At 41.9% G+C, this 17,685-nt stretch overlaps 1 protein-coding gene across 2 annotated transcripts in view; it reads left to right on the plus strand.

The window, feature by feature from the left end:
- Positions 1 to 17,685, plus strand: part of LOC128850269 (ras GTPase-activating protein 1-like) — a 120,992-nt gene that overhangs the window by 88,725 nt on the left and 14,582 nt on the right. For both annotated transcript variants that reach the window (XM_054053282.1, XM_054053283.1), the window contains one exon: positions 1,019 to 1,105. In XM_054053282.1, the coding sequence (XP_053909257.1) occupies positions 1,019 to 1,105 (87 nt within the window). The remainder of the gene's footprint in view (positions 1 to 1,018; positions 1,106 to 17,685) is intronic.

Below are 17,685 nucleotides of genomic sequence, written 5' to 3' on the forward strand. Positions count from 1 at the left end.
ATTGAGACTGGACATTAGGAAGACTTTATTTCTTCACCATGAGGGTGCTGAGACACTGGCCCAGGTTGCCCAGGGAAGCTGTGGCTGCCCCATCCCTGGAGGTGTTCCAGGCCAGGTTGGATGGGGCCTTGGGCAGCCTGATACAGTGGGATGTCCCTGCCCATGGCAGGGGGGTGGAACTAGAGGATCTTTAAGGTCTCTTCCAACCCTAACTATTCTATGGTTCCATGATTCTATGATCTGCCTGACAATAGGAAGTAGTGAAGGGATTCTGTATTTTTCTTTGCTTGTGTGCACAGCTTTGATTCACCTATTAAACTGTCTTTATGTTGGCCCATGACTTTTTCTTGTTTTTTTCCCTTCTGATTCTATCCCTCATCCTGCTAAGGGAAAGTGAGCAAATGACTGGATAGGGAGGGGCTTAGCTGCTGGCAGAGGTCACCCCCAAAGAATGGCAGAATAGCACAGACTTTTCTTTCGTGTCAGTAATGGCATGTTTAACATTAAGTATCATTCTTTTAGGTATATGGTGCATCTCAACGTTTTCTGAAATATTCTAGACTGCTCCCATTTTTTAATAGGGGAGGAATATTGCTTAACTACTTTTAAACACCTAGCCTATATTTATGGATACACAAGTTGTTATTCATTCAGTTTAAAAAGGGGGAAAAAACCAAGAAAAAAATCCACTAAACCTTAATTTATTTTTCATTTTTTAAAGGAAACACTACATAAGAAACAGGAAAAAAGTATTGTAAAACATTTAATGCACATGTGAATAATCAAAATTTTACCTGCACAAATAGAATACCATATTAGTCGAGGACTTTCTTTGCCATTTGTAAATAGACTGTCACAGTAGATTTTAAATTAATTTAAAGCTTTTGTCTGAATTATAAACCTAGCATTGATAACTGTTCTGCATTAAGCAGGAGATTGGACTAGATCTTTTCTGACCAGCTTTTTTTTTTCAGTGAACTTTTTAAATTAAATTATTAATTAGCTATTATTTTTACAGGACACTGAGATATATTTATGGATGTTTGCAGAAGTCTGTTCTAAACAAGTGGCCAGCTAATACTACAATGAGAACAAGAGTTGTTAGGTAAGTTACTTGTCACTTTATCCTGTGCCAAAAATAATCTTTTAATGTCCTATTATGGTCATACTTCATTGTGTTTATATTTTTTTTTCTTCTAATGCCACAACTTTATAGTACTTATATAGGTTACAAGAATATTTAAGATCATTATGGTACTGGAGCTTGATATCCCAATTAAGGATTGAGAGCTTGCTAGGTTCTTAGTGATGCTGTTGGAACCTTGCTAGAGGTGTAGTGTAGAGGTCAGTATAACTTTACTTAATAGCTTTAACTTTGAATTTACTTGTATTTTGTTAAATTTTACAAGGTGTCAAAACCCATGATGCCATGAAAAGCTAGACTCGATGAACAATGCAAATTTGATTATTAAGTAAGGTATTCTTCAATGCAACGCCAGGCATGCAGGGGAGAGCTCCACCTAATGTGCGTGTGACTTCTAGCACAATTCACAAAGGCGATATACAGTCAAAGCATACATATTCATCACTTTTCCTGGAACAGATGTGTCTATTATAATCAGTCCCCAGAATTTATTTACATAAGTTTCCTCCCCTTGGTGCATGCTCTCTGCCCTCTGGGGGTCTTCTTCAGGGGTCTCTGGATGAAGGCTGTAGATCTTCCTCACAATTGAACTTCTCAACTCTCCTTCTTGAGCATGCTCTTAGACTCTCTGGGCACCTCTTCAAGGTTGCATCTGGTCCTAGCTGGTTCTTCTTTCTCTTATCATTGCACTAGTCCTTGTTATCTGGCTTAATTCGATACAGTCACATTCTTTCCCATTCTTTCTAACTGCAGCCTTGTTAAAATTCCTTATGTAAGCATAGGTATCCAGGCACAGCTAAAAGTTATTATTCAAGCTAATCCTATATTTTAGTTCTAAAATCACAAAAGCTATACATAATATTCAAACATTATTATAAGTTAGTAATTTATAACAAATAATCTCTTCCTTCACTCATGAGGTCGCAGGGTACATTTTATAAGTTCATTTGTCTTCTATCCCACTGGCCTGGGGACTGTAAGGCATGTGGAATATCCACTGGATACCTTCTGGTTTTGCCCACTCCTGCACCACCCCAGCAGTGAAATGGATACTATTGTCTTACTGAATTGACATGGGCTTGGGGAGGAAGCTAAACCATAGCTTCAGTTCCTTCACGGTGTTTTCCCTGTTGGCTTGTGTTACTGTCTCAGCCTGAACAAGTCCTGATATCACCTCCACCCCAATCAGCACATATTGTTTCCCTTCTGACTTTTGGAATGGCCCTATATAATCAACCTGCCAGGTTTCCCATAATCCCTTTCCATCTCGCAGATGGAGCGGGGGGTCTTGCCAAGGGACACTTACCCAATCCCATGTGACATGTGCCACAAGCAGATATTAGCATGGTATGCATCTCTTGTGTGACAGGCCATCCCCGGCTGCCAGCCTTAAATCTGAATTAAACATGGGGGCTTCCTTGATGTATGATAGAGGGACATCTTTATTCAGGGACACAGAAGATTTCTCCTGTATTTGAAGCAGTTTGGGGCTACTCTTCTCTATTGTTATAATGTTCCAATTGAGCATACCACTTCCTATCTGTCTCTCGTGGTGCAACTTCTAGCCCAGATCCAAACCATCCTGTTAAATCTCTCCGTTTCCTCAAGTGGTGAGTTCTGGAATGTAACTATGCTTTTCATCCTCTAAGATTCTGCAAAACAAAAGGTAAACATTCCGATTTTATCTGAAATGTATCAGTTTGCACCTTTACTTGTGACTTCTTTAAAGAATATGTGGGATCCAGAAATAATGTCTGCTCGTTGGATTGTCTTACCACGTAAGGACCTGCGAATGAGAGGTTGTGGTACTTCATAGCACAGTTAGATGGTTTGAATAGAGGGATGGTGGTTGTATTTGGAGTAGTTCCTGATTTGGTGGATGGTGGTAGGGGGTGGTGATGTTGGATGTATCCAGGAACGATAAACAGTGTTATTCTTAATGCAAATTATTTCTAATGATTTGTTTAATCATTGTATCTTGTGTTTGCATCTAATTGAGCCCCAACACTCCAATTCGGTATTTTCAACAAGCAAATAGGTTGTGTTTATGCAAGTAATTTTTCTTATTTATTCTTATCTCCTTCTGCATAACATTTTGTCTAGCCAGTATAATTTGAAGTACTGAGAGAAAAGTTTAACCAGGTTAGTTCTGTTTGTGTGTTAGTATACTTTACTGACAGGTCCTTGGGTTTGTCTCCAGGTCTACATTGCCTTTCAGGTCCCTCGCTACACATATTATCAAGACAAGGAATTTTAAAATTTCATTTAATCCTATTAATCGGTGTAGTGGTTGGAGTTTTATCCGTACTATATGTAGTGGTCATATCTATTGATATTGAAATTAGAGCCGCTTGTTAGTATGTTTTCATCATTTTCCTTCCATTACGTATAATTCCTATGCACTGAATCATTGAACTAGCTTTAGACTGAACCTCTGACAGTATTCTTGATAAAGTGCACATAATGCTGAGAATATACACTGTTGCTGCTCTTCCAAATTGTATATATAAATACCAACCATCTTTACAGTGGTTAGGTATACTTGCTTCACTTCAATTTTACATGCCATATCAACCGAGCTGTTTTCTTTTATTACAAAGGATGGGATTTGTCTGGAATCTTCCCAGTCTCTCCTAATTTGGTCATCAGTTTTTAAAACTGTGTATACCTTACTTACTTCATCTGTGATATTCAGACCTACGTTACCCGAGTACCCATTCCTGGTCCAGTCTTCAGGGTCAGGGACATTATCTAGATCTTGATGGGTGATGTGGTTCTCTGTCTGTCCAGCTGTGATGTAGAAGATCATGATAATGATTTCTGGAATCACAGTTTTTCTGGTCCAGCGCATTCGGAGGTCCATTTCTGCTCAAGTGGAGGATCTGAGGATTATTTTGGAGGCAGACAGTGCACCTTTGAGTAACTTGTTTGACTATAGTATAGAGGTTTTTATCTATTATCCCTTTTCTGAGATATGTGTATAGGGCATCTCCTCCCCACTGTGTTTTCTCATGTTCCTTTACCACTACCTGCTATAAAGCCTTCTCAGGTATTACCATCTGTCCTTGAGGGGTTACATAATTTTCACTCCTTAGGGTGGCATGTTAATCTTGAATCAGTTCCTGGTCTTTCTTAGAATATGAATATTTAGAGTCAAATTTGATCTTACCTTCAGGAATGAGGGGTTGTATGGTTACTGTACCTTGTCCTTGTTCTGCCACTCTTTTCGCCTCCTGATCAGCCAACCTGTTTCCCCTTTCTTGTTCTGTTTCTCCTTTATGGTGTCCCTTGCAGTGCATTATGGCTACTTCTTGGGGCAATTTAACGACCTCTAATAGCTCTAAGATCTCCTTAGAATGTTTAATCTGCTTGCCTTGGGAGGTTAATAATCTTTTTTTTCATACTGCCCCATGAGTATGGTTGGACTCGATGATCTGGTGGGTCCTTTCCAACTTGGTGATTCTATGGTGATTCTATGAGCATGCACTACTCCAAAGGCATATTTGGAATCTGTGTATATGTTGATTCATTTTCCTTGAGCTTTCTGCAGTGCTCTGATGAGTGTGATAATTTCTGCTTTTTGAGATGAAGTCCCAGGCGTTAATGACTTTGATTCTATGACAGGCAAGAGTGGTTATTGCATATCCAGACTTACGTTCTCCATTCTTCATGAAACCACTACCATCTGTATACCAAGTTCTGGCATCTGGGAGGGGTTCCTCTTTCAAGTCAGGCCTGCTGGAATATGTGCTTTCAATTACTTCCAGACAATTGTGGTGGAAGGTTTCTGAATCCTTCTGGGCTGATGACAGAAACACTGCAGGATTGCTTAGGCTATTGTTGAGGATCTCCACATCATCCTACTCCACTAGGATGGCCTGCTATTTGAGGAATCTTGAGGGAGATAACCAGTGGCTCCCTTTCTGTTCTAGTATAGCGGCTACTATATGAGATACAAACACAGTTATTTTCTGACCTAAGGTAAATTTGTGAGCTTCTTGAATGTTGTTAACCACAGCTGATACTGCCCTTAAACACCTTGGCCATCCTTTACTTACTTCATCCAGCTGTTTTGAGAAGTAAGCCACAGCTCTTCTACAGGGGTCAATGTTTTGTGCCAACACTATCAAAGCCATCCCCTGCTTCTCATGTAAGAAAAGCAAGAATGGCTTTGAGACGTTGGGCAGGCCCAGAGCTGGGGCCCGTAACAGTTCTTCCTTCAAGGTCTGAAAAGCTTGCTTACCTTCCTTGGTCCGCGTCAGAGTTTTTGGATTGTTCTTTATCATCTGATAGAGAGGATTGACTAAGATGCCATAATTAAGTATCCACAGCCGACGCCAGCCCGTCATTTCCAGGAAAGTTCTCAATTCCTTGGCAGTGTGTGGTAGGGGGGCATTATAGATGGTCTTTTTCCTTTCCATCCCTAGTTTGTGTTGTCCCCCCAATATCTCATACCTGAGATATGTTACTTCTTGTTGCAAAATCTGTGCCTTTTGTTTTGATACCTTATACCCACTTAGTCCCAAAAAATTTAGATTTACTGTCCATGATAAACAAGAGTCCTTGGCGGTCATTGCTATAATCAGGTCATCTGCATACTGTAGAAGAATACCTTCTCCTGAGAGAGCCATCTGTTCTTCAAGATCTTTTGCCAAAAATGGTAGGGCTGTTCTTGAATCCTTGTGGGAGCACCGTCCAGGTTAGTTGTGATTTTCTACCTGTTTCAGGATTCTCCCACTCAAAGGCAAACAGTTTCTGGCTGTCAGGGCCTAAAGGTAGGCAGAAGAAGACATCTTTCAAATTTAAAATAGTAAACCACACATATTCCTCTTTAAGTCTGGTTAATATTGTATATGGATTGGCCACCACAGGGTGGAGATCTTCTACTGTTTTATTGATAGCTCTAAGGTCTTGTACCAATCTATAGCTTTTACCATCGGGCTTTTGTGTTGGTAATCCAGTATCCACCAAAAATTCAATGTCATGTGACCCATTCCCCAGCTTCATTATAACCAGAGGATCCCCTGCGGACTGATCCTCCAGTTTCCCCTAATCTTCTTCTAGCTCTGCAACCATTGCCCTTCCATTTCTCCCTTTTTATGGGCAATCGTTTCCAGTGTCCCTCCTTTTTTTGCATATTGCAGTCTGGTTTGGAAGCATCAATTCTGTGAGTTCTTTCAAGGTAGAAAGAATTTTGCACTCCCTCTTTCTTCTCTAAGGGCCACTATAGTAGCAGTAGAAATGAGTTTCCCTAGCTTCGGCCTTTCAATCCCATCTCTATTTCGAAATACACACCACGTTTCTTCCAATAACTTTTCTATATCACGTTGTTCCTCTGCTTTCAGTTTCTTGAGCTTCCTTTGATTATCATCAGAGGATTGTCCTAGGAATAGGGAAACTAGCTGCATTTTCCCTTGGTCTCTGGATGGATCCAAGGTGGTATATTTCCACATTGCTTCCCAAAGCCAATCGAGGAATTCTGTAGGGGTTTCTATAAGGTTTTGTTTAATAGCAAATAAAGAGCCCCAATTCACTGTTTTTGGTATCCCGTTTTCCAACCTGAATTACACCCATTCCTGATATTGTCACAAAAGTTGGTAATGGTCTGCATTGTTATAATCCCATTGAGGTTTCGATTGTGGGACGTAGTCATCTATATCCTCCCCATACCTTATTTCAGTTCTTCCATAATCTCTAGCAGTTTGGAGGACTAATTCCTTTTCTGTATCTGTTAGTGTGTCCAACATCAAATCCACATCTCCCCAATCTACATCTAATGCTTTCACAAATGTCTTAAGTTGTTTTGCTACCCTTGCCGTATCATCCCAATGTCTTTTACCTACTAATTACCAGGTATCTAAATCTACTGTAGAGAGGGGTACCTTGAGTTTTACGGGACCCACTGGTCCTGCAGCCTCTCTCAAAGGTGCCTGAATTACTGGTTCCCGTAGCAATGCAGTCCTAGATTTAAGGTCTCATGCTCTGATTTTAGGAGGTGAACTAGAAGGGTATCTAAATCTATGCTTTCATTTTTCAGTATCAGGTTCTATTTTCCTTCCTCTTTTGACCTTGGGTGAAGGAGGGGGACTTAAAGGGGCCACTCCAGGTTCTTCTAATGGAAATGGTGACCCTGCCCATTCTTGATCTTGTTGTCCCTGATCTTGTTGGCCCCTTCCCCACATGCCTATGGGGGTTACAAAGTCCTTCATTCTGTCTTCATCCTCTTTATATTTTAGGCACCTTTGTCCTATTGAATAAGATGAACAATATCTCTGAATTTTATCCACTCCTGCTTTATGGTTATCTTTTTCCAGGGTTAGCACAAAAGGGTCACAGGGAGCTACGTTAATACCACAAGCTTTTCGCATCGCAGGGTGGTCGCGGAGAACGAAAAATATGTCTGCATAGACCACTTCATCCTATTTGCCTTCTCCTTAAAAATAACATGAGTTGTAAAAGGGTATTATAATTTAGGGTCCCATTCAGTGGCCATTTCTCTCCATCATCTAATTTATACAGTGGCCATTATTGTATGCAGTATTTAATGAGGGTCTTTTTGTCCACATTCCCTCACGGGGGTCCCCCAATGTCTTTCCAGTGTGCTAGAATGCATCCTAGGGGGCTGCGTTTCATTTGTTCTTTCCCCGACATATTTCTCATTATTATTATTGTCACATGCTTCGCTCAGCTCTGGCTACTCTTGTTGCCAAGAAATGGAAATGCAGATTAGAGCTCTGCACTTGCTTTGTACTACTGTATGTCTCAGGTGTGCCTGTGTTTTTCTGGCCTTTCACACCATTCGCTTCATTTGTCACTGACCATGCCCCTCGCAGGATGGTTGAACTGCAGATCGAGACTCTTCACTTGCTTCATGTTAATAACGTCTCATTCATTCATGCATTTGCAAACCTTTCGCACAACAGTAAAATAGTATATAAGTTAAGTTCAGATTCTATCAGGTGCTGTATACACCTGGAGTGAGACTGTATGGCTCTTTGCCACCTCAACCTTTAAATGATTTCATAACCACAGGGGCAAATATATTCCTCCTCAATACTTGTATCCTAAAGAAGGAAATCATCCCATAGCCCAGGGTCAGTGCGGTGTATTAACAAGCAAGGACTCAGCTTTTGTTTTAAGCTAAGACCAAGTTTATTGTTACAAGCTCATATTTATACCTTACAAAAAATGTCAACACCAATCCCATAAGTCCTTCATAAAAATTTCCACAGCATGTTCTTCTCCTTCCAAGCTCCTTGTGACCACTGTTATTGTTTTCATGCCGCCTTGTTTTTGCCACCAATGCTGATTATTCTCAGGCCGGCAGCTTGCTTGATATCAAATGCTCTGCACTTATGCTCCAGAGGTCCAACAACACTCATGGCTGTTTCTTGCTCACTCTCTCTCCTGATATCTCCCCATCTTGTTTTTGTGAACTACTAATATTTGTCTTAACACACTATCAATCAAGCTTTACACTAATTTGATTAAGCAAGGCACACAAATCAATATGCTGCAAGAAAACCAAGTAAAATCATAAAACCTATCATGACTAATTTTATAATCCAAGGTCCAAATCCAACAAAAAGTCCTGCAAATGTATTCCAATCATTCTATATTTGCAATTTTTCTGTTAAATTTTCTAAGGTGTTAATACTTTTATGTATAAATTCTGAATGATCTGATAAATTAATCAAAAGACTAGATAAAGCTGCCAATGTGGCATTTATTTGACGATGGTGAACCAAAGTGTGGTTTAAAATCATAGAAACATTCAGAGTTAATAATGTAAATTTGCCTAACGTACATGGACCTCATGAAATATAGGAAGGAATACCTGTCCATGCTCTATCTCCTCAAATAAAATACAATTCACTTGGTAATTGCAGGGAGATGTGGTTGGATTTGGATATATTTGCAAAACGTGTGATTACATCATATAAAATCATTTCTACACACACTAAGTAAGGCCTTAACATTTTATATAAGCGTTACGCTTTTGCCTATATAACTAAAATCTTTATTAAAATCTACTTTTATCACACCTAATAAAGAACATCATCTATCGGCAAACCTACTAAACAGGTGCTAAATGGATTGGTTAGTGTTGCTACTGACAAACACAATGAATCTTGCCCTGCCGCATTGGCTAGGGTTTACTCAGATGTTTTCTTTGGATTGTGCGGGAATCCATGGAATGGTGGTTGCACAGCATGAAATTCCCACAATTATTGCAATGCAAGTCGTACACACCTTGCTGGCATCCATTGTGGTCCACGATCTGTAGAGACACAAGCATACCCTCGCCCTCATGTTATTAACAGCCATGGACCTTCCCATTGTCTTGTTTCTAAGTTACATATAATCACTTTAGCTTTACTCATGTTATCATTTGATTTCACGATAAAATGTTGCTCTATCAGGGGAATATTGTCTTGACAACAATTTAAAAAATTTAGAACATACATAGCTTTTAATAGTCTGTCTTGAGGGGCGTATCCCATGCTTGCCCTTTTTTGTTTTTGCAACATATTTTTTAACTTACCATGAGCTCGTTCAGCTATGGCTTGCCCTGTTGGTGAGTGAGAGATGCCCGTGACATGTGTGAATCCTCATTCTTGAAAAAAGGATTTTGTTATATTAGAAATATATCCCGGGCCATTGTCTGTTTTTACTGTTTTTGGCACCCCCAAAATAGCAATTGCATATCATAAATGTTTTTTTACATCTTTTGCTCATTCTCCCGTATGTGAGGAAGCAACAATGCAGGTAGAAAAGGTGTCAATTGACACATGTACATATTTTAGACATCCAAACTCGGGGATGTGTGCTACATCAGTTTGCCATATTGCAAGTGGCAAATAATAATAATATCATCCTGCGACTGCCCTAAGAAAATCAGGGCCAGCTGCACCTTAGCTTGCTCTGTTTCTACGTCTAAATCTGTGTATTTCCTAGCCACCTCTTTAAGCCACTCCAAAAATGCAGACGGGGATTCTGTTTTCTCTTGCCTGACATTATACAGTTTTGACCAATTGATTGGTTTTGGCATAGCATTTTGTACTCCAACAACTATCCACTCCTGGTATCTCCTCAGATTTCCCATTCCTCTTGCAGTATTATAATCCCACATGGGATCTTCAGTTGGAAAATTCTGATCAACTGTCCCTGTGACAATCCCCTGCCTAATGTCTTCTCTAACTCGCTCGCGCGCAGTTCTCAACACCATTTCCTTCTCTGTGGAGTCCATTAGAGTGTCCAGTAATACCTGTATATCATCCCAATCAGGATTCGGGGTTTTCAGAATCATCTTTACAACTCGTGCCACTTTACTCGGGTTCTCCCGATAAGTTCCAGCAGATTGTTTCCAGAGCATCAGATCTCCTGGAGTGAAAGGTACTTTAACATCTACGGGTCCTTCTGCCCCAACCCCCTGCTGAAGCGGTGCTAATATTGCACTGTCTGCTGTTTAACTTGAATATCCCGTTGCCGTGTTCGGTGGGATATTGGGGTAGTGGGATACTCCTGTTCCTCTATTTCTACCTCATCCTCCCCATCACCTTTTATTCCAGTATCTCTGGGGCTGGTGGGGCCGACGGAGCCACTAATAAATCAAAATCATCATTTTCCTTATGCTGCGAAGCATTTTCCACTGCCAGACATTTCATACATTTCTTCTCAGTCACACATCCCTCACATTGCTCATCCGATTTTGTACTAACAACCATTATCCCACACGCCTTCTTCCATTCCTCTTTCCCTCTTAAAATAAAAAACAGTTCTACATATGGTATCTCATCCCATTTACCCTCGCGCTTACAAAATAGCATCAATTGTAGGATGATATTATAGTCTAAAGTTCCATTTTCTGGCCAACGAACCTGATCTTCTAAATTATACTGTGTCCACCATACATAACAATACTCAACCAATTTCTTTTTTTGCATTTCTTGCCCAAACTGCCCCTCTTTCCAATGCATCAAAATACACCCTAACAGTGATGACTTAGGTATCGGCGGCATTTTATAACAGTCCAGACCAGCACCAAACAACAAAAACCAAACAAAGTTCCACATAGCGAATAGTACAGATTACCGAAAATACAAGACCAGAATACAGTTGCTGAACCTGCAGAGCTAATAATACAGATTACGAATAATGCAGATTACCGAAAATACAAAACCAGACCACTGATGCCGAACCTGCAGAGCTTTCGCTACTGTCTTACGGACGGCGCCTAGGCTTCCCTCTGGAGCTCCATAGCCCAACCAAGCGTAGCTTTCGCCGCGTCTAACAGGCAGGCTTTTACCAGACCAGAAAATATGGTACCTTTCGGATTGGGCACAAGACCCGAAAAATTTGGTACAATTCCTAATTAGGCACAAGACCTGTAGAAAAATTTAGTACTATTCCCAATTAGGCACAAGACCTGACAAAGTTGGTACCATTCCCGATAAAGCACCGTGTCTTACTGATATCCCTGGTCCGTCGGGGGCAGCGGAGGTCGGTTGCGGTCCATGGTTCCCCGAGAATCACTCAGTGCCGGCTGGAGCGAGATCGATGCGGAGCCGCCTCAGCAATGCCCGCGAGGTCCCATCTGGGTCACCAAAACTGTTAGCGTAGAGACAAACACATAACCATTCCAGGTAGGTTATATGTGGTGCTTTATTTCGAGGCCCCGGGAACCAGGGGTATTCAAACCCAAATAAGGTTCCAAGACGATCCTGGCGCGTCTGCAATTTAACCCTTAAGTGTTTCACAATCTAATGTATATTCAACAGATTACATCATTTCTTCATGCATATGTATTTGAGGATTGTCTCATCATTTGTGTGGACACCTGCATTTCTTTATCTTCACTTGACTGCCCTCGGTATGCTTCTGGCCTTCACCAATGTAGGCTGTGTTCAGATAAGGTTGTTAGTAAAAGCGTAGGCTCTGCTCGGATAAGATTGTCAGTACATACTTTCTAAGCACTCCCTAATACCATGTTCTTGTGAAGGTTATATGTGGTCTGTGAGAAAACCGTCACTGTCTGCAGAGACAGACACAAAGTCTGCACAAACTTAACTATAAAGATCAACAAAATTAAATGCTAAACACAATATATATCAAATGCTAAATACAATATACATAACCTATAATTCTAATCTTATTTTAATTGAGCCCTAATTCTTCAGCTAAATTAACGTTTTTCCAACACTGGCACAAAGAGACAACTGATCCTATCTCCTAAAGTTCCAATATTCTATATAATGGTTCTCCCAGCATTCAAAGGATACCCCAGTATCCAGAAGATACCCACCAATTTCAGGACAAAGTTCCCAGGATGGTTCCCACTATAGAATTACTATTCCTGCAACAAATATCCAGAAATATTTCACAAGACAAACCCCAATACTTGCTCATTTAGCAAATACAGGGGACAAATGAGATAGGTTTAAAACACTGCCACAAATAATAAATAACAAGACTTATTCCAATCACAAGCACTGCACTGAATCCAAATTCAAGCCACATAAGTCAGTATACCAAAATATACCAAGCCTGACGCAAGGTGAAACTCAAACCCACAGTCTTGGGGTACCTCTTATTTCCAGTAACTAAGGTGGGATTTGAACCCATAATCCTAGTCTTGTGCCTCCTGCATATGACTTATGGAATTTATACAATGTTAGGTACCTTACAAACCTTAGAGAGTAATGTTAGGGAAAGGCACTTTTATTCAGCTTACCGTCTTCCAGGGACCTGTCTGCTCCCGTGATGATCTAGAGTCCTGAGAGTCTCGCAGCCAAACAGAAGTCTCCTGCCTGGCTCACCAGAATGATTCAAAGGAATCAACTCTCAGATGGACTGTAAGCGGGGAGAGCATAGGGTCTGCACTCTACAAAATGCACCTCCACCATAGTGAAATTTCAGTCAGCTTATGTAGCGATTTTATCAAACACTCCATACATCCTGTGGTTAATCCCAATAAGCAAGCAGTTGGGTTACATAAGTTCAGTTCCCTATTGTGTCTATTGTAACTAGTTTTATGGTTTCCTAGATAGCGATGCATATGTGTCCAAAAGCAACTGCCTTAGTACATATCATACCCCTGCAGAGGGGTAGGCCCCTAAGTTGCTGACTTGTGTTACAAAGCAAAAAGTCATGCTTACGTTAAAAGCAGCCTAGCTATGTCAAACAAGCTTTAAGCCATACTTGACACCATTCCCTAATTCAAATCGCAAAGCCCCATTCTATTTGAGGAGGATCAGTAGAAAGTATTGGCTCTAAGGCTTGATACACTCCAACCTCAAAAATAAGTAATTTTCAAGCCTCTTCATGTACTGAGGTCCAATCCCAGGTAATCCTCTTTCTGGTCAGGTCATACAAAGGACAGGCTGTGATGGAGAAGTCGGGAATGTGTTTCCTCCAAAACATCAGCAGGACATGCTGCAATTCCCTTTTCTTCTTTGGGATTTTGATTTGTTCTAAAGTTGTTAAAGTTTCAGGAGGAATACATGTTGCCCCCCCTTCCACCATATACCTAGGAATTTCACTTCCATGGAGGGAAGTTGCACCTTCTCCTAGGGAATCTGGAGTCCCAGCCCTTCCAGGTGGGCAATAATTTTCTTCTGGGTTTGTCCCACAGTAGTGGTATCAGATCCACCTATCAGTATATCATCAATATACTGATAGATTTTTACTTCCTCCTTGATAGTGACTTCTGATAGGGCCTGGGCCAATGCATGATGTGCCAGGGTGGATGAGCGTTGATATCCCTGGGACAAGTGCATGAATTTAAACTGAAGACCTCCCCAAGTAAGTGCAAACTGATCCTGATTGCTTTCCTGTATAGGTACCATAAAGAACACATCTTTCACATCAGTAGTGGCAAGAGTCGGATGAGACTGTTCTTGTATAATTGAAATCAAGTCTGCTATATTCAGCACCGCTGCCATCAAAGGGCTCGTGCCTGCATTCAAGCATCTATAGTCAATTGTGAGCCTCCACTTCCCATTTGGCTTTCTGACCAAACTGGGGAATTGTAAGGGGAGTGGGTTGGAATAACTATTCCTCGCTCTTGCAGGTCTTTAATCACCATAGTGATTTCCTCTCTTGCTCCTAGGGGCAAGAGGTAGGTTTTCACATTCACTATTTCGGACGGGGGGAGCGGGAAGCAGCATGCAACAACCTTATCAGGGCTGCCGGAGACCTAAAATTCCACCCCCCTTCCAGACGACTCTGTCCAGGTCTGACCTTTTAACAGTTCCAGCCCCAGAATGTGGGCAATGCCCCCAGCACTATCATAGCCACAGTGGGAAAGGTGTCTCCCCGGCATCCAGCAGTTCACCCTGGCTGTAAGCTGGGGGTTTGTCTCCAAACATATAGGTTAGGCAAATTTGTTTTCTATTGGGAATAACTCCATTCTGGATATCTGTATTGGTATTCAAAGCCAACATTTGGGCCCCTGTATCGACCAAAAATGTAGCTGGTGTCTTAAAGGGCCCCAGTGGAAAAGTAGCCAATAAATGCCCTTGTTTGCTTTCTATGAGCCTTCTAAAATAAACCCACTGGTGGGGCCTGGTAATCTCACCCGCAGGAGCCGAAGGAACAGCTGCCCCCGCCCCCTCCCCCCAAAGGGGCCACAGGCATCTCCTTGTCTTGGGGGGGGGGGGGCTTTTGTATGGAGGCTCCCACTTTTTTACCAACAAACGCAGATCAGACAGGGGCAGGTGATCAATTAATTCTTGAGGACCCCCTTTTCTCATACCTTCATTCCACAACTGACTCTGTGAAACTTCCTTCATCAGTACTTTATCCTGGGGAGATACTATTTTACTCCCTGCCGAACTGAGGCTTGTGACTTTCCCTCCATACCCCACATGTCTAGCATATTTCATTAGTTCCTGGGCAATTTCTCCCCAAGTAAGACACGGTCCTGCCAAGGGTCCCCCACCATAGCAACTTTTAACTGATCTTGAATCTTCACTGTGTAAAGCATTAAGGAGTCTGACAGGCCTCTGATTAGGGGTGTCATCTTGCCTAGGCTTACTAACATTAACATCAGTTGCAGTGCTACAGACTGGGGGAAGAGTGGCTGGAGAGCTGCATGGAGGAGAAGGACCTGGGGGTGCTGGTTGACAGCGACTGAACATGAGCCAGCAGTGTGCCCAGGGGGCCAAGAAGGCCAATGGAATCTTGGCTTGGATCAGAAATGGGGTCACCAGCAGGGCCAGGGAGGGGATTCTCCCTCTGTACTCAGCACTGGTGAGACCGCACCTCGAGTACTGTGTTCAGTTCTGGGCCCCTCACCACAAGAAGGATGTTGAGGCTCTGTTTGGTGTCCAGAGAAGAGCAACGAAGCTGGTGAGGGGCTGGAGAACGTCTGACGAGGAGCGGCTGAGAAAGCTGGGGTTGTTTAGCCTGGAGAAGAGGAGGCTGAGGGGAGACCTTATTGCTCTCTACAACTACCTGAAAGGAGGTTGTGGAGAGGAGGGAGCTGGGCTCTTCTCCCAAGTGACAGGGGACAGGACAAGAGGGAATGGCCTGAAGCTCCGTCAGGGGAGGGTCAGGTTGGATATCAGAAAAAAATTCTTCCCAGAAAGAGTCATTGGGCACTGGAACAGCTGCCCAGGGAGGGGGTCGAGTCACCTTCCCTGGAGGTGTTTAAGGAACGGGTGGATGAAGTGCTGAGGGACATGGTTTAAGGGAGTGTTAGGAATGGTTGGACTCGATGATCCAATGGGTCCTTTCCAACCTGGTGATTCTGTGATTCTATGATCAGGGAAAGCTGGTGAGGAACCAAACACCTTTTACTCATTAATTGCAAGCAAGCTGCCTTCTGTATGCTTTCAGTGAGGTGACTGGTCCCAGGGGTAGGAATGACAATCAGATCACCCCTTTCCAAAGGGTCAATTCCTCCAGCCCAGAAAGCTGCTCTTTGAGTCAAAGACCATGGTTCTCTCTCATCTTCCACTATTTTTTAAAAATGCTTCGTCAGCAGAATCTTCTCATTTCTTGCTCATTTCTTGCATTTTCTTCTCATTTCTTGCTCAAAAAATCTAATCCTATCCCATCCCATCAGGCTAACATGCCACACGTACTCTGTCTCAGTCTCCCTAGCCTGCCTGCAGTACTTCTCTTGCAGCTCAGCCAGTTCCCTAACAGTGTATGGGACTTCCCTTGTCACAACAGCCGGTTCAGGCTCTTCCTCATCATAATCTGAGCAGATTGAGATCTGTTTTCCGCAACTTTGGGGAGTTGCCTCTCTTGGATATGCACTTGAGTTTTTTGGTCTTTTTATTTGTCTGTGTCTGGAATAAATCCTGCATTTTTATTTTACCATGAGAGATCTTGTTGGTCTCCATATTGCTGTACAGATATCAAATGAACTTCCTTCTTTGAGTGGAAGGAAGGCCTGAACGCTAGTGGTGTCTTGGGAGTGGGGTTTGACACAAACTAATAAAAAATATTGATTTCCTTTTCCATGTTGGGAACTTATCTCAAAGTTCTCTCAAAGTGACAGTTAACCTTTGTGATACTTCTGAAGAGCAGTGACCTGTGAAGATGATGTTCCTGTCATATGCCATCTGAGAGGATCATGCCTTATCCAGGGACTCCTATGTAGTGTGTGTTAATTATTGGGAAAATCTTACACATACTAAGATGAACGTCCTTTAAAATACAGACACAACATGTTAAGGAAACTAATACCTTCTCAGAAAAGTGATTGGACTGTCTGCAGTGGAATATATAGTTCTCTGCATCAGTGAAGACTCCCAGTGCTGACCACTCAGAATCGACACACTGTTCATTTCTGAAAATACATAGTTCTGTGCTGTTCCAGTTTTGTTTCATTTTCTGCTCCAGCCCAATCATGTTGAAACACTCCAGAGCCTCCGTAAAAATGTTGTGGGCTACTGAACTTGGCTCCTCTGAACTGGCACTGTGTACAAAAACTCCAGTCTACATTCATAAATCAATTGAATAAATAGCTCTTCCTTTAACACTATCATTTGCAAGTGCAGGTCAAAAAAATCTTTGACAAAAATGAGGTCTTGTCATTGTTGTTCTAAATGATACTGGGGGTTTAAGGGTATCAGAGCCACATCTCTTCTACATTTGCTTTACTATTTTTGCAAACCTAGCTTGCTGATAGACCAGTATCTGGCACTGATATAATTTGCTAAGGTTAATCTCCCATTGAACAGTCTTCCAGATGATTTGTCATTGACTCATGCTTATCACTTTGGCTGGAGACAGAAATGAAGACATGGGAGCCCCTTCCTTCTCCAGAGTTTCAGTAATTGTTAGAATAATTAGTACAGTGCCTTCCATGCTTATTTCCCTGTCATTTAGTGTTTGTAACAGAAGTGACTCAAGATTCTCTTGAAGAAAAATCTTCAATAAAATGCCTGCCAACAGTGTTCTGTAGGGGGTTTGCCTTCATATTGAGGCTGCTCTTATCAGAGGTGTTTGGGCTAGCCTATTGCAAGGGTTTAGAACTTAGAAGTACATACCATGTCTCTTTCTGTTCCTTCCCATCTCCAGAGAGT

Source organism: Cuculus canorus, chromosome W (assembly GCF_017976375.1).
Source record: "Cuculus canorus isolate bCucCan1 chromosome W, bCucCan1.pri, whole genome shotgun sequence".
NCBI classification, from domain to species: domain Eukaryota; kingdom Metazoa; phylum Chordata; class Aves; order Cuculiformes; family Cuculidae; genus Cuculus; species Cuculus canorus.